General features: G+C 43.4%; 1 protein-coding gene across 5 annotated transcripts in view; it reads left to right on the top strand.

Moving 5' to 3' along the window:
* SGPL1 (sphingosine-1-phosphate lyase 1) overlaps positions 1 to 23,747 on the top strand; it is a 72,317-nt gene that overhangs the window by 6,648 nt on the left and 41,922 nt on the right. Inside the window, exons 1-3 of one of the 5 annotated variants that reach the window (XM_054690776.1) lie at positions 9,617 to 9,715; positions 10,671 to 10,844; positions 12,009 to 12,067. In XM_054690776.1, coding sequence (XP_054546751.1) covers positions 12,041 to 12,067 — 27 coding nt within the window. In that variant the 5' untranslated portion in view covers positions 9,617 to 9,715; positions 10,671 to 10,844; positions 12,009 to 12,040. Of the gene's footprint in view, positions 1 to 9,616; positions 9,716 to 10,670; positions 10,845 to 11,177; positions 11,239 to 11,328; positions 11,367 to 11,841; positions 12,068 to 23,747 lie in introns of those variants that run through there. The other 4 variants (XM_054690775.1, XM_054690777.1, XM_054690778.1 and 1 more) reach the window with 4 other exon arrangements.

The following is a 23,747-nucleotide window of genomic DNA, read 5'->3' as shown; positions in this document are numbered from 1 at the left end:
AAAAATCTGCCTTGTGCCTCTCCCCTAAGCTGGCAGTTTGCTGGCAATCTTTGGTGTGCTTTGGATAGTAAAAGCATCAGCTAATTCTCTGCCTTTATCTTTCCATATTTTCTGTGTGCATGTCTGTGTCCAAATTTCCTGCATTTATAAGGACAGTAGTTATATTAGATTATTCCTAATATAGGGGCTCCCTGGTGGCACAGGCAGTTGAGCGCAGTGCTATGAAGCTGTCCGCAGCCTCTGCAGTGCCAGTTTGATCCCCACTGGCTGCGGAGCAATCCACATGGTGTGGTAGACCTCTCCTGTCTCCCCTGCTGTTCCCCTCAGCAGTGTATTTCAGTCATTCTGCCTCTTCTGTTCCCCACTCTGTCTCTGATGAATCCTCTCACCCTCCCACACATCTGGCCTGTACCCCGTTCTTGTAAAAATGAATATTCCTACTATAGTATGACCTTATCTCAACTAATTACAGCTGCAATGATCTCATTTTCAAATAATGTCTCATTTTAAGGTATTGGGGATTAGGCCTTCAATATATGAGTTATTGGGGAACACAATTCAACTGACAACACTAAGGTACATAAAAAGAGTATCAGCCTGGAGGTCACTGCTCAGTTGGCTACTGCTACAACCGATTTTAAGGGACACCATCAAAAAGAACCCCATGGTTAAGTAAGAGGTACTCCAATTCTGCTGTCACTAGTTAGTTTTGTCTATTAGATAGTGAATTTCCCTTGAACTATGACTGTAACTTCTCTGGTGTAGCTTGAGGTCACACCTGGGAGCCTGCTGACCAGGACACAGGGAACCTCTAGCTCTGGGAATCTTGTTTTCATGTATCTGTGCTCTTTGCAAGAGTATCTTCTAAGCTTTTGCCATTATTCTGCCCTAGAAAGCCATCTTCATTCTTTGCCTGGAGGAATGCAAACATCTTGTAACTTGTCTGAGCATTTGGGTCTTCTCCTGGCCAATTTTCCATATGATACAGAGGGAGTGTTTTAAAATACAAATGTGCTGTAGTCAGCTCCTAAATTTAAATAACTTCATTGGTTGCTTGCTGATCTTTGGATAGAAATCAGAATACTGTATCCTGGGGCCTCCCTGGAGGCACGAGGGTTAAGACACAACCTATGAAGCAATCTGCAGCCACTGCAGCACAAGTTCGATTCCAGGGAGCAACCCACATGTCGCAGCAGACATCTCCTGACTTGCCCGCAGCTCCTCTCAGCAGTGTACTTTGGTCAATCTACCTGTTCTGTTCTGTTCCCCACTCTGTCACTGGTGAATCCTCTCACCCCCACATCTTTGGCCTCTACTCCAGCTCTTGTATGCATAAATAAATAAATAAATCTTAAAAAAAAAAAAATACTGTATCCTCTAGGACCCCAAGCTCTCAGACAGAGGACTTACCACATACATGCAGACCTGATGCTGTGTATGTTGATGTTCACTCCATGAGTATTTAGGAAGCTCTAATCTTTAATTTGTGGACTTGTCTGTATGTCTGGTATATTTCAACAACAACAAAAAACACTTCAAAACAGTTGAATGAGTTGCTTGGTCTTCTTCCCCTTTATGGCCTTTTAAATTGCTTGACAATCACCAAACAACTTAGAGATTTTCTTTCTCTAGCATAGGGGAAAAGGACGGAATTAACACACAGGGTTGATATAGCAAGTTATGTCATGGTCACCAAATACTAGTCCAATTGCAACAGGACTAGTCCAGAACAACATGATCCTACATTTTTCAGCAGCTTTAGACCAGAAATTATGCTGGCTTTCTATATCTGGGTGGGAACTAAGAATCAAGAGTGTTCTGCTGGGGCCTTCCCTGGTGGTGCAGGCGGTTGAGCACAGTGCTGTGAAGTTGTCTGCAGCCTCTGCAGTGCTGGTTCGATCCCAGATGGCTGGCAAGGGTCCCACATGGCACAGCGGGCCTCTCCTGCCTTGCCTAATGCTCCCCTCAGCAGTGTATTTCAGTCAGTCTGCCTGTTTTGTTTCCCTCTCTGTCTCTGGTGAATCCTCTCACCCTCCCACGAATCTGGCTTGTACCCCGTTTCTTGTATAAATAAATAAATAAAGCCTTAAAAAAACCAAAAAACAAAAAAAGAGTGATCTGCTGACCACCTGTGCCTCCCAGGACCAGGAAGAGACCAGGAGGGGTCTCTTGACACTGTTGGGTGTCAGTGCGACACGTCATTCCTGCTGTAGGGAGGGAATCTTCCTTTCTGAAGCAACAGCCTTCCCAGCAGATCAGGGGCAAGCCGAGGGCTCTGTGTCTGCCCCAAGATAGTAGGAGTTTTGGACAGCTCTGGCAATGAGAAAAGGGAAGCACCAGCCACAGATATCTGAAAACATTAGTTGGTAATATCTGAAGGTGGCTCAAAGGGGACAGTAACAGGCTCTTTAACAGAGCTCTGTCTTTTGGGTGCTGAAACTAATGCAGTCTTATAGAAGAGGGTGAACATTATCCCTGACCCTGACAGGCCCCTAGGACATCACCATTTTAGAATTTTGCCGAAAGTCTAGATTTCTGACTGGAAAATTGAAATTTTAAAAAATTATTTATTTATTTATATACATTTTACATCATTGTTCATTTTTTAAAAAGATTTATTTATGCATATAAGAGCTGGGGTACAGGCCAGAGAGGTGGGGGGTGAGAGGATTCACCAGAGACAGAGTGGGGAATAGAACTAGCAACTGCTGGAAGTACACTGCTGAGGGGAGCAGTGGGCAGGACAGGAGAAGTCTGCCACACTATTTGGTTTCTCCCTGGCTGGCCAGGGATCGAACTTGTGCTGCAGAGGCTGTGGATTGCTTCATAGTGTGGTGCTTAACCCCTTGCGCCACCAGGGAGGCCCCATCATTGTACATTTTTGTTCAATGTTTGCTTTCTCCTCTCAGGTTTAGTCCTTGTAAAATTCCCACCACCAAGTCACCCGTGAACCATCACCATAGTCCCTTGTGCTCTTCCCTCCCTTGTTTTGATTCCTCTCCCTCCCCTTCCTCTGAAGAAAGTCTCTGATTTGTAATTGACTGTTAAGTTTATTTTATTATTATTTTTTTCCTGATCCTTTATTTGGTTCCCCTATATTCCTCCCATAAGTGAAACCATCCGGTATTTTTCTTTTTCTTTCTGGCTTATTTTGCTGAGCATGATCCCTTCCAGCGCCATCCATGTTGCTGCAAATGGCATGAGTTTATCTTTTTTGATTGCTGAGTAATATTCCACTGTGTATATGTACCACATCTTCTTGATCCAGTCATCTATTTTTGGGCATTTGGGTTGTTTCCATAGCTAACCTATTGTAAATAGTGCTGCTGTAAACATAGGGGTGCAGGTGTTCTTTTGAATTAATGTTATTGTGTCTTTTGGGTAGATTCTTAGGAGTGGAACTGCTGGGTCATATGGTAGCTCCATTTTTAGTAGTTTGAGGAAACTCCACACAGCTTGGAAAATTGAATTGTTGAGCTTTCTTAAAGCTGCAGCATCCATGACATCCTGCCTCATGCCCCACATTTTCTATTTCTCATACTTGACTTTGCTTTCACCTTTCCCTAGCCCTTGGCCCCTTCTTGCTGAAATTCTAGTTCACATATCTATTTGTCTGTTTCCTTCTTCTAGAATGTAAATTGCATGAGGGCAGTGGTCTTTGTTATGCTCAATGATACATTTCCACTCAGGATATTGCAGCTTAGTGTTTAAAAGCTGAATGAATGAGTAAATGAGGCTGAAGCCTATACTCCCAAATGGACTTAACCTTCATGCAGGGTCACTTAACCTGCATGAACCCTTAAAGACACGGACATTTGCCCACTCCCCTGACAAATCCGTCCCTATAGACTTTTACCCTGACCTCTCCCTTGTTCCTTACTCTTATTTCTCTAGCACCATTGACCTGCCTTTGCCCCACTGGTCATTGGCGACACAATTCCTTACCCCTCTCTGCCTGGTTAAATCCTGCTCATCCTGCATTCTCAACTCAAGCTGTCCTTGCTCTTTCTGCCTTGATCACTTCCCCTCAGCGTGGAGAATAAGTGTCCTTAGTTTTTTTAAACTTCTGGAGAAATCTTTTATTTCATTTGTAAAGACATAGGAGGTTTTTAATCTGCATGTGGAGACAAATGCCCTTTGTTCCTGCCCTGACCTCTGAGTGCTAGATGCAAGAGCTGCTCAGCTGTCAAAAACCAGCCCCTCTGAGTGAGTCAACCATGGGAACCGGTTCTGCAGGGCCAGGCAAGCAGTAAGCATGGCTAAGGTTCATAATTACCCCCTTGGTCCTCTGTTTACAGAGGACTTTTATTACGCTGGGCTTCTTTATTGCATTCCATCTGTGTCAACACTGTGGGAGTGAGGAAGGAGACAAGGGGCCTGTCCTCCTGGACATTCAGGCTACACTGCTCATCAGGACCAGCAATGACACCTCCACCATCAAACAACCTCATGATCTAGGGCCCTTCCTGGAAATGTGGGGGCCAGAGAGGTAGAGTTTCCAAACAGAAGTTTTTGGAAAGTGTTACCTAAGTGGGGCATAAAGATTTCTAGACCGGGAGTTGGAGAGCAGCTTCCTCTTTCTAACAATTTTGAGTGAGGAAATTGAGATCTAGAGAGGGTAAATGGTGCAGCCAAAGCCACACAGCATTTGAGTGCCCTAGGCTACACAAGAACCTATAGATTTCACTGCATTCTCTGGGCCTGGGCTTCTGGGATGGAATGTCAGGAATTCTAGGTTCAGTGCCCACTCACTGTGGGATGAAGGTGAAGAAATGGTGTTCAAAATATAGATCTAAGGGTGTCCTTATCTAGGGAGTGTTCACAATACAGATATCTGGGCCCTACCCTCCATTCACTAGGTCTGTAGAAGAACCTCGATGTGTAGATCTTGAGAAGTTCCTTGGAGGATCTAACATGCTATGCGAGGTGGAATGGACAGTTCTAGATTGCTTAACCCTTGTAGATTAACCAATTTTCTTTTTCTTTTTTTTTTTAATAAATCTTTTTTTTTTAATTTTTTTTAATTTTTTTTTTATAGAGGCATGTTTTATTTATTTATTTATTTGTTTGTTTGTTTGTTTGTTTGTTCATACATGCACTGGGTACAGTCAGAAGCGTGGGAGGGTGAGAGAATTCACCAGAGCCAGAGCGGGGAGCAGAGCAGGCAGAAGGACCGAAGTACACTGCTGAGGGGAGCAGCGGGCGGCAGGAGAGGTCTGCGCGCCATGTGGGACCCTCCTCCAGTGGCCGGGGAGCAGCCGGGGATCGAACCGGCGCCGCTGAGGCCGCAGGCGGCTTCGCAACCCAGCGCTCAACCGCTGCGCCACCGGGGAGGCCCTTCTTTTTCTTTTTTAAAAGATTTATTTATTTATGAATATAAAAACTGGGCCAGAGGTGTGGGGGGTGAGAGGATTCACCAGAGAACACTTCTCCCCACTCTTCAGATTGACTGAAATACATTGCTGAGGGGAGCAATTGGTGAGACAGGAGAGGTGTGTTGTACCATGTGGGTAGCTCCCTGGCTGGGGATCGAACTTGTGCTGCAGCAGCAGTGAATAGCTTCCTAATGCTGATGCTTAACCCCTTGCGCCACCAGGGAGGCCCCTAGCTTAACCGATTTTCATCTAGAGCTATGAACCAGAGGCTGTGGGAGAGTGCGTTTCTGTTGTTAGTCCACAATAGCAGGTTTCAGTGAGAAGTTTTAGTTTCTCATGGAGCATCCTAACATTTTTAAAGTTTTGGCTGCCACATGATGGGGTCATTTCTCTGACATCAGTGATGGATGATAGGTATCTTGCAGGGGAGACATTGCAAGGGTAGCCCCCCACAGCGAAAAATTGTCCTAAATCCTACACATCTTTTTAGCATCCTGCCAGAACATTCATGTAGGGGAAAAGCCAGTTCATAGTCACATGAGCCCAAAGTTCAATTCACTTTGTATACAAGGAGTGGATTTTTTTTAAAAAAATATGATTTTATTTTATATCTTCCTGGGTTCTAACTACTGTGCTGAAAAGGCACATTTTTTTTGGGAACTTCATCAGCTGTTAATCCATTTTGGAAAATGCCCCCTGTACCCCCCAATCTGTTGGCCATGTTTATGCCAGTAATTGAGTCGCCAACACAACACCTCCATTCTGGTCTGCGTTTGTAGCTTTCCCCTTCACAATGATTACATGTGCTATATAAAGATGTTAACTTAACCCTGATTCCAAAAAGTTCAAATATAAAGGAAATAGTGACAATAATGGTCAACTAAACATTGTCATCTTTTAAATACACACTTACACATCACAAATTCATGCATCTGCCAACTTCAAGTATGATGGTATTGGAAATATCATAATTTTTAATTTTAAAGTTATGACACTAATTCCTTGTAGAAGAAGGTAAGTAGGTAAGTACATGTAAGTAGGTAAACCCCCTATTTATAACACTCTAGATCATAAATCTCATTAACCGAGGGTGCTGGTTGGTCTGGGACTTAACGATGTGTAAACAAACAAACAAATGAAAAAACATCAGGAAAACAGTCAATCTGCAGATCTCAGACAAGGCTTGGAAAGGCCTAGGGTGCCCTAGGTGGGACAAGCGGCTTGTCAGAAGGAAAAATCAACTGTCAGGATCAGGCTCTGCTGGGCACTGAAGTCAGACCAAGAGCAGGAAGGCAAGAGGGGCTGGGTTTGGGGTAGCAGGTCACAGAGCCCACATTGGGATCTTATCTGAACTTACCCTGGACATGCAGGGAGTGGGGTAGACCAATAGTTCTTGAGTGTCTACTGCAGGATGGGGCCTATGTTGGGGACGTGTATCCATCTCCTATAGTTGCTACCATCCTTTTAGGGGAGATGCTATTAACTCTGGTGCTACAAGGAAGAGCAACTTGCCTGAGGCCGCACAGTGATCTGGGTACAGGCCATTCGGCTTGGTTCAAAGTTGTTATGTCATCACAGGCCCCAGCTGGTTTCCTTCTGCCCAAGGAAGTTTATATTTATTTGGTTTCTGGTAAACACTCTGCTTTTAGTGCTGTGCTGGAAGTGATTGTGCAGTGCAGATGACAATGGGGGCTTCCTCAGCAAAAGCAGGACTTCTTTGGGAAGAAACTTGCTTCTCTGGGGTCTTGGTGTCTCTGACTTTTGGCTGAATTGATACCTGGGGCAAGATATATTAGTGATTCATAGCATCTTGTTCATTTCAGGGTGGCAACCTCTGGGTGCATATTCCTTGGCCCAGGTACTCCTATGCCTGGCTGGACCTTGGCCTCTCCTTCCCTCACTGGCCAGTTCTGTTGTGATCCACCCTGACTGCTGCTCTGTGTTAGCTGTCTGCTCTTCTTGGGCAGGACAGTCCAGTAGGTCCAGCAGTGGGCTCTCTGGTGGGTCACTCTGTAACAGGGTGGTCCCCAGGAAAGGGGGATGTTCCCTGCCCCACCCAAGGGAGGGTGGAGCTGAGCAGGAAGAAGAGAAGCTGCAGAAGAGACTGAGGAAGGAAGCAGGATGGAGCCAGGAGACCTGGAGGAGGCGCGTGGAGCCTAGAGACACGTGAAGAAACTGTGCTTGTCTTTTGGTCGTGGACTGGGTAACACAGATGTGGGTGAGACCCGTGGGGAGGTGACCATGGCAGCTTTTATTTTGATGTTGATTTTGCTCTTTTCCTTCCGGCCTTGTCTGGTAGTTTCTGACCCTTTTCTGTGGGTCCCCACTGGAAGATGCTTTAGACTTGTGGCAGGCTTTGGGGCCTTGCTCTGGGCCAATCCCATATGGATGGACTTTTACCCACGAGGGAATGGGTAACTTTGGGTGCTTCATTTAGAAACTAGACTCTTTGCCTTATCTGTATTGTTTCCTAGTTTTATTAAAGTTCCTTTTCATTAAAGTCTCCTATGTTTTGTGTTGATGCGGCGGATGGCAGAACCCATGTAGAATAGGCAGGTTTGCGGGGTTTGGGCTGCCCCTCTCCCTGTTCTATAACAACTCCTTTCCAGGAGGGGCTCAGATGCAGCAGTTGTGCCCACAGCCATCTCCTGAGATGAGCTTCCACAGAAGCTCCCCAGTGGGGTGGTGGTGTGAGGGACAGGAATGGAGGTATGGGTATCTTGTGTGAGCCTGCCTTTTCGAGTAGGGAGTATGTGCTTGTGTATGGAGAGAGGGTGTCATTAACTTGGCAGTGGATAGTTGCTATTTTCAGCAGTAACAGATTTCCTGGCACACATTTTTAAAAAGCAGCCACATGGGGGTGGGGGGAAATCCCAGAACATCTTCCTCTACACTCCTCTCTCTCCTCCCCTGCCACCCCAAGTGGCAGAAATTTCAGTCCCTCATTGGTTCCTCATAACCATTTCCAGTTCCTCTCAATCTTGCTATTCTGGAAAGTACCAGGATGGCATCAAAGGACACCTTAGGCAACTGTAGTTCTCCTTCCCTCCCCCACATGTTCCCCATCAACTACCTTAAACTATCTCAAACAGACATGCAATCTTAATATAAACAAGGTGTATTCTCTGCAAATGTCCAGGGGCTTACTTCTCAAACTTTATTGTCATAAGTGTAACCCAGGGATCTTAAATTGCAGATGCAGATTCAGTGGATCTGGAGTGGAGCTTAGGAACCTGCATTCCTACCTAGCTCCCAGGTGACGCCATTGCAGCTCACTGTTGGGAAACCAACTCTGATCATAGATGCTCCAGGCAGCCCCGCCTCTGCCTCCTGTGGGCCAGCCAAGCCCCTCCTTCATGGAAATTCTGATGATCCCACTGTATGAGCATCTAAGGGAGGAGGGCAAGGACACAGATGTTGGCCTGTGTCCCCTCCTTAGCTAACATTTCTTCCTTTTTATATCCCTCTTCTCTTGGAGCTATAATTCTCTCTTTCATTTGGCCTTTTTCTACTTGATGATTCTGTTGTTAATCACTGATGTTATTATTCAGTCAGACAGTATGGGGTAGAGGGACAGAGGGGCTTGAAGTCACACACACACACACACACACACACACACACACACACACACACACACAGAGTTTCTGGGCTATGCCACAAACTTCTAAGAATCATGTCCTTCCCTGGGGCTCAGTTTCTATGGGATTGATTTGAAAAAGAGCTGGAGGCCCCTCAAGTGCTGACATTCTTTGACTCTAGTTAACCAACAAACATATTTTAGGTCCTACTTACAAAGACTGAAACCTTAATTTCCCACATGAACTCCACCTATCCTGCTGTGTGTCTTTGGGATAATCATTTACCTTCTCTGGGCCTTAGTACCCTTGTTTACAAAATTAGAGGTGATTAAGAGTCACATGACCTGGGCAAATTAGGATATAAATAGGGCCTTGTATATAAAGATGCCCAGCATGGCTCTTGGTAAAGTAAGTGTCTTAGTCAGCTCTGGTTGCTATGACAAAACACTATAGACAGTGACTTAAACAACAGACATCTATTTATCACAGTGCAGCAGTCTGGGATGGAGAGTCAAGGATGAGGCTTTGGTGAGGTCCCTCTTTCTGGCTTGCAAATAGCTGCCATTTCAGTGTGTGATCACATGATCCCTTCTTTGTATATGCATGAGGGGTCAGTGAGAGAGAGAGATAGAGAGACAGAGACAGAGAGAGAAGAGAACACTCCAGTTTCTTTTCCTCTTTTTCTAAGGACAGTGATCCCATTATTGGAGCACTACCCTCACGACCTCATCTAAACCTAATTACTTCCTAAACTCTCTAACGGTAAGGATTAATCAATATGGCTGATGTATTTTGTTCATGGGGAAGAATGAACAGACTGCCCAGCCTGAGTTAGGGCTGGGGAGTCCTAACTGAGGTGTACCGCAGAGAGCATAGGGAGAAATCAGGTGTGGACCTGCCTCTCGTCAGCTGGCACCAAGATTCTAGATTAAAGGGGTTGGCATCTAAAGAGAGAGACTAGTGAGGGCATTCTTAGGACCTGAAGAAATCAAGCAGGGGAAGTGGGGAGGGCATCCCTGAAATTTCAAAGCAGCAAGAGGAGTGCTGTGCCTGATTCAGGAGTTCTGGATGGTAGAAACGTCCAGGACTTCTGATGGGGTGGAGGTGAAGGAAGGGAAGCCCAGACTGCTGCAGAGTCTTAACCATTCTGGATGGAAAATTAGGAAATGCTAAGGGGTGGGCAAAGAACTTTTGTGATAGCAAGGAATTTCATCCGAGGAGCACTAGATGAGGAATAGTGATGGTAAAAGATGATGTCATGACAACAGTTAATGTCATGTTAATGTCATGACAGCAGTTTGCAACAGGATGGAATGGGTACCCTCATTAGTGTCATTTTTGTTAAGGTTTCAAGATCCTAACCAGGTATTGTTTTTCAAAATCTGTTTAAAAAAATACCGTATGCAGATTACTGATGAGTTGCAACTATGCTGCCTTTTGTTTCTGCTGAATTAATTAATGCCACTGACAACATGGGCAAGGCATAGAAAATACTTGAGATTTAGTTTTTCATGGCCTTGGTGATCCTGGTGGCCAGTTTCACTTGAGTATTAGATGACTCCGACATTGCTTACTAAAGTAAATATGGGCAGCATTTTTTGCCCAACAACTATAGTTTCTGTTCTCCATTTTGGGGGGAGGAGAGAGGAACCGGTGAGATGATATTTTCATGATGGCAACTTTTCATGAAGGGACTTTTCCTGTTGCTTTTCTTCAGGCATCACTGGCTTCCTGAAAGTCTCCAGCAAGTCTCCAGAAAAGAGGCCAGGAGCAAATCTTTGATGACCCATTAAGACCCCAAGGGCCTTTCCGGAGACCCACCTGGAGTCCCCGTTTCGGGTTACCCTGCACAGAGCTCTGCGCTCCACTCGGCGCCGACAAGCGGCCCGAAGTCAGTGAGCAGATTCCCAGCAGCGAGCGCGGCGGGGCTGGAGACCCCCTGGGGCGGAGGGCGCGCCCTCCCGAGGGGGCCCGGGTGTGCGCGCCCCTCGGGCCGGCAGGCGGGGCGCTCGCCGCGCGGGGCCCTGAGGGCACCGGGCGCCTCAGTCAGGCGAGCGCGCGGCCGAGGCGGGGCCGCGCACGCGGGGCGGGGGCGCCGGGCCGGCGCCGCCCGAGCCATTTCCGGGCGGGGAGGCGGGAGAGGCGGGAGGGCGGGGCGGGGAGGGGCGGGGCGGGGGGCGGGGCGGCCGGACCCTCAATCTCCGGAGCCGCGGCGGCAGGGGGAGCCCGCGCCCCGCGGCCGGCTGGTCGATCGCGCGGCGAGAGGGAGCAGGACCCGCGACAGCGTGAGCCGGAGGGAAGGCGCGGGGAAGCTGGCTCCGGACAGAGGCGGTGGCGGGGTCCGGGCTGGGGAGGGGGCTCCGGATCGGGGTGAGGGGGCGTCGGCGGGGAGTCGCCGGCCGGCCAGCACTAGGTAGGGGTCCTCTCGGGGGAGGAGAGGAAGGGGGCTGGGCCGGACGGAGAGGCGGGGCGCCCGAGGCCTGGGGTGGGCTGGGGTGGGCTGGGGGTGGGCTGGGGTGGGTGGGGGCGCCGCCTGAGGTGAGCGGAATGAGGGGGGCTCACGAGGGGGGAGGGCGCCGGGGCCGAGGTGGGGCCGATGTGGCGCTCCCCTGCCCCGGCTGGGTCGGGGTGGACTTAGCGGCTGGGGTTCGCTGCTCTTTCAGGAGCCAAGAGGGGTTCTGGGGAGGGCGGGACGAGGCCGCGGGCGGGAGCGCGGGGCGGGGAGCCCGGCGGACGCAGGCCCCGGGACCGGGCGGCGCGCGGCCGGGCGGGTGAATGGTCGGGGCGGGCTGGGCGGCACCCTGTGTGCACCTGGGGGGCTGCCTTGTGGGAAGCTGGGTCTGGATTCGTTTGACCAGCTGTGGGAGGGAAGTGGAGCGGCTGCGGGGTTCCGATTCGCTGGCTCGGATTGCTAGGGGTGGAGTGCGGTATCTGGAGTGAAATCTGAGCTCTCAAAGAGGGAAGGGAACCTTTCTTGAAGGCTCTTGCGACTCTAGGCGGGCCAGGTGGACTGTTTAAAGCTTTAGAAGTAAACAAACCTGGTTCCCTTTTGCAGAGGGGAGGCTCTGAAAGGAAGACGAGAGGAATATGCCGAGTACGGACCTTCTGATGTTGGTGAGTCTTTTCTAAACGTCCTCTTTGTTAGAAGGCACTTGTTCCTTAAGTTTTATTTTTAGTTCAAAGACTTTTGAGTTCACCTCCGATACTTGCTTTTTCCTAGGTGAGTATTTCTGCCACCTTTTAGTTTAGGTTGAATGATTAAGATGGATACAAAACTAATTAAACATAGGAATATATATTTTATGTATACGAAGAAGCTTCAAAATTCTGCAGTTGATTTTAATCTCGCCCTTTCCGTAGAAAGGGGTTTTGAAACTTGTGTTACGTTTTGTCTTCCTCGACCATACATCAGTTTTTAAGAGTTTGACTCCCAGGTTAGTTATGATTCCCTGGAAGGCAGACATCATGTCTTATTTGTTTAGAGATGAACAAACACGTATTGCAGTGCTCTATATGTAATCAGTGCTTACCAAATGCTTGTTGAATTAAACTAGTTTAAATTTAAGCTCTTGTTGGTTTGAGGAATATGCTTCCTTTGGTAGAGGCTGTTTTTTCCTGTTGGTTTTTCATTGAATAGGGAAAATGTTATTGCCAAATGATTGTTTACCAAAATGATACTTTATTTCCTTGGGACTTCTATGGTTCTATAGAGGGAATTTAATGTGAGAATTAGGGGGAACCTGTGACTTTCAAATAGCAATATTCAAAAAATTATTTGGGGAGGGTTACATTTTAATAAGTCACTTCTGAGTCTGCTATTCCTTTTTTGCAAAAATATTGCCTTAAAAACAATTCCTTTCTCACTGTCCCAGAGTTGGTGCTGTCACTTGGCAAAAGTGGGAAGTTGGCAAAAGCTAATAGTGAGATTTTCCTGTAACTTGTGCTGACTTCTTGTAGAGATAAAACCTTTAAAATCTGCAGGAGGATAAAGAAGAGGGAAAGCCAGGTTGTGATTAGCTCTGGGGGCAGGGAAAAAGATGATTTTAAGGTCATAGTAATACTTGATTTATCTAGATTCCTGATGAAGAGTTTACCTGAAACTCTTGCCTCAAATTTCATGGACTATTAGTAGATAATAATAGCCTCATGTGATTTTAAATTTGTATTACAAGAGCAGTCTGTTACAAAAAATAGAAACTATAAATAAGCAAAAGGAAGTAAACTACTCAGAGACAGCCTCTGTTATCACCTTGGAGGGCTAATGCAGAGTGACTTGAGACAGTTGATAGTTCTCTTTTTCCTCTGACGGATCAGCATTCTTAAATCAATTAAGATTCCTATGTGTAAGTAGAATAGACCACCTTTCCCAGAGTTGTGCTTATTACTTCTTGGGCCTGTTCATTCCCTTTAGCAGTCTGAGCAGTGACTACTCATATTCAGAATATTAACTCTAGAATATTAATGCTGGAGTATTGATTTGCCACTACCTTTCACTTCCTCTTTTGATAATCTAGTATGTTTAGAGGTCTTGTTTTGATTGTTGGTGTAAGGAATTAAGTTATATAATGATTGGCACTTGTGAATCATCACTCTCTGAGGATACTATACATGTTGCTTAAAAATGACTTGAAAAGGTGTCATTTTCTCCTTGACTGTTAATCAATGAAGAACCATTGACCAGGGCTAGGTATTCAGTGGGGCAGTAAATCAAGTGATTTAGTGTAAATGATCTGAGTTCTAAATGTTTCTCTAGCTACTTTTTATGATGTATAAGACATGTTCTTAGATCTCTAACTGGGAAGAAAGGACCTGGGTAATAAAAAAAATTAACCTTAATTTAGGGCAGCACTTTGTAGAATTTCGACATTATAAAGAATCTTAGAAGTCATATGCGGGCCTCCCCTGGTGGCTCAGGCGGTTGAGCACAGGGCTTTGAAGCTGTCCACAGCCGCTACAGCACGGGTTCGATCCCGGCTGGCCCGCGAGAATCCCACGTGGTGCGGCAGACCTCTCCTGTCTTGCCCGCTGCTCCCCTCAGCAGTGTATTTCAGTCAGTCTGCCTGTTCTGTTCCCCGCTCTGTCTCTGGTGAATCCTCTCACCCATCTGCGCATCTGGCCTGTAACACGGTTCTTGTATGCACGAATAAATAAATCTTAAAAAAAAAAAAAAAAAAGAAGCCATATATGTAACTTCTTTTTATGTGTGAATCTTTTTAGACTATCTGATAAGTGGATATCTAGTCATCTATCCTTTCTGCTGGGAGTATAAGATGGACAAAAGCTAGGAAATATGATATTAGGTGTTGTCAGGAAAAATCTGTCTGAAAGCTAACATTTATTGAGCATATATTACATGGTAGGTACAGAAATACTCTACAGACTCGTTTCATTATTACCAAAAGCCTTTGAAAAATATGTTGGCCTCCTCCTTTTATATGTAAAAATCTAGACTTAGGGAGCCACAGCATTCAAGTGGTGGAGTCACATTTTAGCCACATTTGGTCTGATTTCAAATCCCTTTCTCCTGTTTGCTCTGCCTCTGGACAGAAGGGATGGGATAGCTTTGCCTTCTAGGGGACACTTTGGAAATATGTGTCTTTAGAAAGGGTGTGCTTTCATCTTCTAGTATAATCTTGTCTGCATTGTAATGAAATGTTAAGAATTATATCTATAGGTAGAAAGTTATAATCTTTGAATTTCATTTCATAAAAATAAAGGGACATTAATTATAAAATATTGGTTGTAAAAAGAGGACATTGAATTTGATAGGGTAGAAAACCCTGTGGTGTGGGTTTTATGCTGTGATAATAAAGCTTGAAGACCAGCTGGAGTCCACATAAATGACAAGCCTTATATTACGGACCAAGGAGCTTGGGCTGTCTGTCCTCCGTGATTTCTTGCCTTATTTTTGTCCTCATTTGAATAGGGTGGTTTGCTTGCCTTTTTCCATTTGTTCTTATATAACATGCCATGGCCTGTAATACTTTCCACCTGTGTCTCAGGGAGAATAAAGTGAGCAGGTATACTCATCTACTGAGGATTGAAATGTTTTCAGAGGGAATTCAAGTTAGGCAGTATTTAGCAACCTTTCCCTCCTTTGGCAACCGTTTTTTTAATCCTTGTTCTCCTCCTCCTCCCTACTACCGCGGATGGTGCCGCTTTGCAAATATATAAAAATGCTTGCAGATTTTAAGGAAAAGTTATAAAGTTAAACCTACTTGGGTGACTTTTCTTTTTTCCCACCCAGATAGGTGAATTAAGGTTACTGTATGCACCGGGTAATGCCAGATGAGTGGTTTGAATAATTGTTTATCTAGGGTTGTGGTTCTCAACCAAACCACAGGTGATTTTGTCCTCTAAGGATATCTGACAATGTCTTAGAGATACTTTTCGTTGTTATACTTGAGAGGTGGAGGTCAGAGATGTGACTAACGATCACTATTATGAATGCCCGCTCCCACAACTAAGAATTATCTTGATAAAATGTCAGTCGCTGGGGTTGAGAAGTCATGGTCTAGGGTTCCCTGACATAGAGATCTGTATCTGGTAGCCCTGGCGCTCATGTGGGTGTGGAAATGAGTCTTTGCATTTAATAGATATTTTGTAGTATTTGTAGTATTTTGCCATAGATCAAGCCCTGCTATTTTGGAATATGTATTGGAAAGTATACAGAATGATCTTCTGCAGCAGAGTAAAATTCTTAAATGCATTTTTTTAATCTTTTATGCAACATTCTTCTTTTTAAAAAAAAAAAAAGATTTATTTATTTATACAAGCACTGGGTACAGTCAGAAGCGCGAGAGGGTGACAGAATTCACCAGAGCCAGAGCGGGGAGCAGAGCAGGCAGAAGGACCGAGGTACACTGTTGAGGAGAGCAGCGGGTGGCAGGAGAGGTCTGCGCGCCATGTGGGACCCTTCTCCTGTGGCCAGGGAGCAGCCAGGGATTGAACCAGCACTGCAGAGGCTGTGGGCAGCTTCCCAGCCCAGCGCTCAACCGCTGCGCCACCAGGGAGGCCCCTGCAACATTCTTCTTGATTTGGAAACAATTAAATCTCCATTTTTGTTTTTTGAATTCAAAAATAGAATTTTATCTTTGACCCTTGACTCTTTTGCAGGGCTATTTTCCTTCAGAATCTTAAGTGGGATTTTAGCAGTAAACTGAAAGGTAGACACTAGGCTCAGTTCTTTTATTTGAATCTGGTATCTTATTTGCAGGATTGTCTAGAAGAAGGTAAAGTCATTCATTGAAATACTCAGATTGTTGACAATCTGACGGGCGTTGTAAGATGAGCACTGTATTTAGCATTGTTCCAATCTTATACATGAAGCAGAGCTATAATAAGTATGATAACTTCTCCAGCCTTTGGTCTGAAGGAAAGGGGAGTTATAAATAGATAAATCCCAAATCCCAGTATTTGGCTTGGCTTTACAAAAGTCTGTGTGTCAGGAAATTTTAGTAACATTTACTTTCTTAATTGGACTTTGCCCAGTCTAATATTACATACAGTTTGTACACATTGGTAGCGGAATTGGGAATCAGCCAGGGATTAAAAATTTTCCACAGGGAATTGGTTTATAGTGAATGAGATCCCCATGTATAAACATACAGAAGCCAATTATGGAGAGAAAAACTATGCTGTGGGGAAGGGGAGACAGGAGCTTTCTGGGAAGATGGAATAGTGCAAGCAGAGAGTAGTTTGTTGGCGAAATCAGTTATCTCATGCCACAATACAATGGTGGTGATTGAGGAGGTGAAGGGGCCTATTTATAAATGCTGGGCAGTGTTAAGGGAGACCAATACGGCTTGGTGACACACCATTATCACTTTTAAGGGGCAAGAAAGGAAATAGTTTTGGGACCTTGAGAGAGCTTAGATGCAGGAGAGGATAAAACCTGCATTCACTGTCAACTATTGGCCTAGCAGAAGAGGAGAATCAGGGGAATAAATACCTGAAACTTTCTTTTCCCATCCTCTGATCTTCTGTGGGTGCCTCTCATTGATTAAGCAAATCAGAAACCAGAGGAGAAGGGAGCCTGGGTATTGTAGTGCATAGAGTGAAGCTGTGAGGCCCCTTTGAGCGTGGAGTAGAAGATCTGGAGGAGTAAAGGACCAGCATGTCCAGGTCCAGTTAGATTTGAATGCACGAGTGAGAAGATAGTGTTTGAGCAGTCTTGAAGTGCGGGTAGAACATGGAATGTTAAAGAAAAGGAATGTTCTCACTGATAACAGGATTTCAGAGCAAAGTGTTCCCACAGCTTTGGCAAGCCCAGAGCTGCTTGGTTCCAACAGTAGCCTTAGAATCTTAATTGCCTGAAGGGCCTTTAGAAATCCTGCAGTCCAGCTTCCCTTGCTGTGTAGTCATCCCTTCTGCAATGCCCTGCCAAAAGTGGGAGCAGAATCCTTCGCGGGGAGTTCTTTGCATTGTTGGATAGCTTTAATTGTTAGAAAGTTTTTCATTTGTCCAAGTCACTGTAGTCACAGGATTAGGTTTGGCTGTTTTTAGCAGAGAAATTTAAAGAAGCAGAGACTTTTAAAAGACAGAAACTTCTAAAAGATAGAAGTTCCTGCTGGCATGGCCATTCCTTAGATCTTTGAGGACATTCCCACCACTTGCAGTTATGTTCCTTGTTGATCCAGGGTGGCTGCGCGAGCTCGAGCTGTCAGGTTCCTGTTTCAGTCGGAAGAAGAAGGGAGTAGAAGGGCTTGCACTCATCCTAATTAAGTATGTTTTGTGTGACATAAAGAAGAGTATATAGGCACATATACATTTTAAAGAATAATAATAAACAATCATATCTAATCTGTTACAGGGCAGGGAGAGGGGCACCCCAGACCCCGCAAACCTGCCTGCTCTAAATAGGTTCTGCCATCCACTGCATTAACACAAAACATATGAGACTTTAATGGGAAGGAACTTTAATATGATTAGGAAGCAATATAGGAAAGGCAAAGAATAGAGTTTCTAAATCAAGCACCCAAAGTTACCCGGCTCCTCATGGGTAAAGTCCACCCGAGCAGGATTGGCCCAGAACAAGGCCCCAAAGCCTGCCACAAGTCTAAAGCATCTTCCAGTGGGGGCCCACGGAAAAGGATCAGAAGCAACCAGACAAGTCTGGAAGGAAAAGAGCAAAATCAAAATCAAGACAAAAACCACCATTGTCACCTCCCCACGGGTCTCTCACCCACATCTGTGTCACCCAGTCCACGACCAAAAGGCAAGTGTAGTTTCTTCATGTGTCTCTCTGCTCCATGTGCCTCCTCCAGGTCTTCTTCTGGCTCTCCATCCTGCTTCCTTCCTTCCTCAGTTGTAACACCCTGGTTAAGAAATAAAATATTCACCACCATCCTCATGTGCCCCACTCTTGTTACATCTTCTTTCCTTCCCTCTAGATATAACCACTATTGTGATTTTTTGAATTTTTGCCTTACTATTTAAAAAAACAAACTCGTTCACCACCTATTATGCATCCCTGAGTTTAGTTTACTTTTTATATTGATGTAAGTGTATATCTGCATATGTGCGTATATATTTTATATACACATATATAATTTTCCTGTGTTCAATATTTGTGAGATTCATCTGTCTTGTTGCATGTAGTTTATTTAGTGCATTCATTTTCGTTGCTGTATAATTCATTGTATGGCTGAATCAGAATTTATCCATTCCGAGGAGGATTGACATTTTGGTTATTTCCAATTTGGGCATCATTTTAAACATTGTCATTATGATCTTTCTTGTTTATAACAACAGCTCACAAGTGAAAGAGTTTTTCTGGAATTTATTCCTGGGAGTGAAATTTCTAGATGGTAAAGGGTATATATCTTAACTTTCCAGATAACTGCAAACTTTTCTAAAGCGATTGATATGGTTTATATGTTTGGCAACATTCAGAGGAATTTTTGTTCCTACACAGCTTAACAAATTGATATTTATAAGGCTTTTTAGTTTTGCCAGTCTGGTAGGCATGTAAATCTAACTGGTTTCCGTATGCATTTCCTTGGTTACTGATGAGGTGATATCCTTTTAGCTACTTGGATTTCTTGTTTTGTGGGTCTCTCTTCAACTCTTATGCCTTATCACTTATTTAACTATTTCTCCTTACAGTTCTAAGGGGTGTTTTTATTTATATATTTGAGATTTTGTTAGTAGGTACATACAAATATAAAGTTGTTACATCTTACTGGTAAGTTGAGCTTTTTGTGTAATATTTTTTGACTTAATATGATACAGCTCTGTGAGCTTTTTGTCATGAAATAGGCAAACTTCAGTGTTTGGTGACTGAATAATTTGCCTGTTGTACAGGTATAAACTGCATGCAGTCTTCCATTGGACTCACTATGTCTTATCCTATAAAATGCATAAATGAATCACTTAAATAAAAACATAGTATTTTTGTTTTGAGGGATAACTTACATATAGCAAAGGGCACAAAATTTACTGTATGTGTCATTTGATATTTGCATGTGGATACTCTGTACTCATTATCCAGATCAAGATATGAAAAATACCCAGCATCCTGCCAGACTCCTCACATCCCTTTCTGTTGACATCTGCGCAAGGTTGTCATTCTTCTCACTATAGTTTAGTTTTGCTGGGTTTTGAACTCTATGTAAATGAAAACATACAGAATATTTTCTTTTATCAGTTAGTGTCCTTTTTTGCTCAGCATTTTGTTTTTGAGATTCACCCATGTGTTATGCAGCAAAAGTTTTTAAAAGTATTGCTGTGTAGTTTTGCAGTGTGTAAATACATAGCAATTTATTCATTCTACAGTTGCTGAACATTTCTGTTTCTCCTGTTTGGCTAGTATGAACCACATTTCTACATTCTTGTATCTTTATAAATATAAATAGAATTGCTGGGTCATGAGGTGTATTGTCAAACAGGTTTCCAAGGTGATTGTGCCAATTTGCACTTTCATCTATGCTTCTTAATATATAACTTGTTTATTATTTAACTTCAGACAAAAAAATCTTTGATTTCTGCTATCAGCACATTAGACATTGGAGAGATCATTGAGAACTTTTTCCAGGGTAGTGGAGACACTTTGAAGATGTAAAATGCCCTTCCTTTTTTTGTCATTTCCCTAGAAAATGTATTTCCCTTGCTGTGGTCTTGCTTTTTTTTTTTTTAAGGTTTATTTTTATTATTTATTTATACAATACTGGGTACAGTCAGAAGCGTGGGAGGGTGAGAGAATTCACCAGAGCCAGAGCGGGGAGCAGAGCAGGCAGAAGGACCGAAGTACACTGCTGAGGGGAGCAGCGGGCGGCAGGAGAGGTCTGCGCGCCATGTGGGACCCTCCTCTGGTGGCCGGGGAGCAGCTGGGGATCGAACCGGCGCTGCAGAGGCTGCGGGCAGCTTCGCAACCCAGCGCTCAACTGCTGAGTCACAGGGGAGGCCCCCTGGTCTTGCTTATAGAGACAATAAATATTAATAAACATTTGATGGAAGCAAAGAAACCTTAGTTCTTTGAGTCCTGAAAGGGCTCTGTTAAGAGCAAAGTTTAAGAGTTGTAAAACATCGTTCATAGCAGTTAATTCCAGGACTGAAATCTTAATCCTCTGGAACGCTTTGGAACCTGAGTAGTTGTTGTGTTGTATTTACACTTTGCACTCAATATTGAGGAAACCTGGTTTTCTGGAGGTTTTTTCCTGAAACCATTTAAAAGCCCTCATTTGAAATGCGTTTTGGCAGGTGGGTCTAAAAAGAATACATCTATCTGTGTTGAGCTGAGTCTTTGAAGTAATTGAGGCAAATATAAAATTTATTTTCTAACTCTATGATGATATTACCCAGCCCTTTTTGATGAACTTAAGATTTCAAATGCTTTCCCAAGAGTCATGACTGCAGCAGTCAATAGCATGCTATCTGGTAGCTGATTTAACATCAACAGGTAGCTGATTTAATCTTCTGTAGGCGGCTAAGGGGCCACTTGCAACCTTCTGATTGAATCAGTAGATAACTGAAGGCTAAGAGTTGGCTTAACAGTTGCCCAAAACTGAGGGGCAGCTCCTGATCATCATGTATTTTGTTACCATCATCTGTAAGAAAATACAACACATGCATGGGACTCAAACCACTTAATCCTCTCCTAGCTCCCCCTTGGTGACCTTAGTTACTTTCCCTTGCTCTTTCCTGAAGAGACAAGGAAAACATCAGATTCATGTAACATTTAGTAAGTGTATGTTATCTACAGTCATTTTCATATTACCTTATGGTTAGGTGAGTGGTTAGTATTCCTCTTTTTTTCTTGTGAACTTTTGGTTGAATTCTAACAATAGTAACTTTTTGCAGATGGGTAAAATCCAATTACATGGAGGTTCAGTATGTGGCAAAGGATGCACAGCTTCTAAGTGAAATCTAAAATTAAAATACATGCCTTTGCTTACTGGTTCAGACTTTCGAGGACAACATAGCTACCTGTAGAACAGCCGTGACGTGACTATGAAAGTTCACAGGCATAGTGGTGAGGCGTCAGTTCAGGACAGTGCTCAGAGGTGACTGCAGATATCCTGTCTTAGTGGCTGGAGTTCGTGTTCAGGAATTACCAAAGGAAAAATGATGTTTTAAAAATGTTTTAAATCATCATGTTAAAAGTTAGTGATTCTGTTTGTAGACTCTTCAAAACTATACCTTTAGATAGTAATGACATTCTTGGTCTAATCTACACATAAGTGCTCTACAGATTTCTAAGTTATTTTTAGATATTTATGGTTGGGTTTGTGTGTGTGTGTGTGTGTGTGTGTGTGTGTCGAAAGCTTTATTCTTTATTTTGGAATAGCAAAGCTCCTGCTGTCTTTTGCCCATTTGGAAACTCTTTTCAGACACAGATTTTTATTTTTATCTTTTTATTTTTTATATTTTTAACAAGTTTGTGAAATTAAAAGAATCTTTGGTGGTTGGTCTCAGCTGAGAGAATATTTGGTAAACATCAGTGGAATTGCTGGATCATAGTGCTTTTTTTTTTTTTTTTTTAAGGCAAACGATTCTGTGGTTTTCAGTATATTCACAGGATTTGTGCAGCCATCATCACTATTAAATTTAGAACTTACTCAGGAAAAATTCCATACTTATTAGTAGTCTCTTCCTTCTGTCATCCTAGTCCCCTAGCTCTAGGCAAGCATAAAACTGCTTTTTGTCTGTATATTTCCTTATTCAAAACATTTCATGAAAATGTAATCATATATAGTCTTCTGTAATTGACTTTATTTTTTACTTAGAGTCAGATTTTCAAGTCTCCTGTCACAGCTTATGTTAGAATTTCATTCTTGTTTATTACAGTCATCAAGCTTTTCTTGGAAAATTTAAGTAGTGGAGACATCCAATAGTGTTTCTGTTTTCTTTTCACCTACAGGGTGCACTGTCATTTGGGGCTCACTTTACATATGATAGAACCATTTGTAATATATATTTTATATATTTTTAAATTTTTTACATCAATGTTCATTTTTAAACAATTATTTGCTTCCCCCACCCCCTTAGGTGTAGTCCCCATGGAATTTCCTTCCCAAGGCACCCATGCACCATCACCTCAGTCCCCTGTGCTCCTCCCTCCTTCCCTCCCTCCTTTTGATTCCTCTCCTTCCTCCTCCTCCCCTGCAGTATGTCTCTGATTTATAATTGCCCTTTTTTGCTTTGTTGTATTTTGTACTGTTATTATTTTTTTTCCCTTGATGTCTTATTTGGTTCCCCTATATTCCTGCTATAAGTGAAACCATCTGATATTTTTCTTTTTCCTTCTGGCTTATTTCACTGAGCATAATTCCTTCTAGTTCCATCCACGTTGCTGCAAATGGCATGAGTTTATCTTTTTTGATTGCTGAATAATATTCCATTGTGTATATATGCCACATCTTCTTGATAGAATCATTTGTCGTACTAAGGTTACTTCTGTGATTTGCTTTACAGAAGGGCTTACTAGCCTGGGGAATATAAACCCCAGTGACTGGCCCTCAGAATGTTCTGATCCTTTGGTAATTAATTGTGAAATTTTGTGTTTACAAATATTTTTTTGATGAGGGAATTTGAGGGACTGAGAACATTTACCTTTTTTCTAATTGAGTTTTTTTGAGATATAATTGATATTCAGCACCATATAAGTTTAAAGTGTAGGGGTAGGAGAAAGAAAGGAAAAATGTCTTTTTCCTTGTGACAAGAACATTTAGAACTACTCTTTTATTTGACTTTCAATATGCCATATAACAATGTTGACAATAGTCACCCTCCATAGCACTTATCTGTCTTAGAGCTAGAAGTTTGTACCTTTTTGACCACCTTATCCAATCCTCCCCCAACCTCATAGCACAAATCTGATCTCTTTCTATGAGTAGATTTAGCTTTTGTTAAAAGATAATTAAAAAAAAATTATGACACTCATACAGATATAAAATGAGTACATACTGAAGACTATATTTTACTCATAATAAAGAAACCAGGCAGAGTTATTTATAACTGGTTCAAAGGAGAAGTCCAAAGGATAGGTAGACACAATTATACATCAGGAATATTAAAATGATTATTCAGCTGGAGGCCAGACTAGTTTCCTCCATAGTGGAGAGGGAAGTCATTTTGAATACGCAGTTTTCATGTTTGTAGATGAAGATTAGTTTGCAGCTGCTGCCAATTATCTACAACTTTTAGAGTTGTCATATTACTTCCATATAATCAGTATCAGATAACGCAGAAGGGTGTCCTAGACAATGTATGACATTGCATTGGAAGCACGCGGTTTCTCCTGTACTTTGAACAAAGTCTAAAACTCTTCCAAAGTTAACCTTAAGTGTAGAGT

Source organism: Talpa occidentalis, unplaced genomic scaffold (assembly GCF_014898055.3).
Source record: "Talpa occidentalis isolate TD23 unplaced genomic scaffold, MPIMG_talOcc4v2.1 talOcc4.8, whole genome shotgun sequence".
Lineage (NCBI taxonomy): Eukaryota > Metazoa > Chordata > Mammalia > Eulipotyphla > Talpidae > Talpa > Talpa occidentalis.
This window is presented reverse-complemented; position numbering and strand designations above follow the sequence as displayed.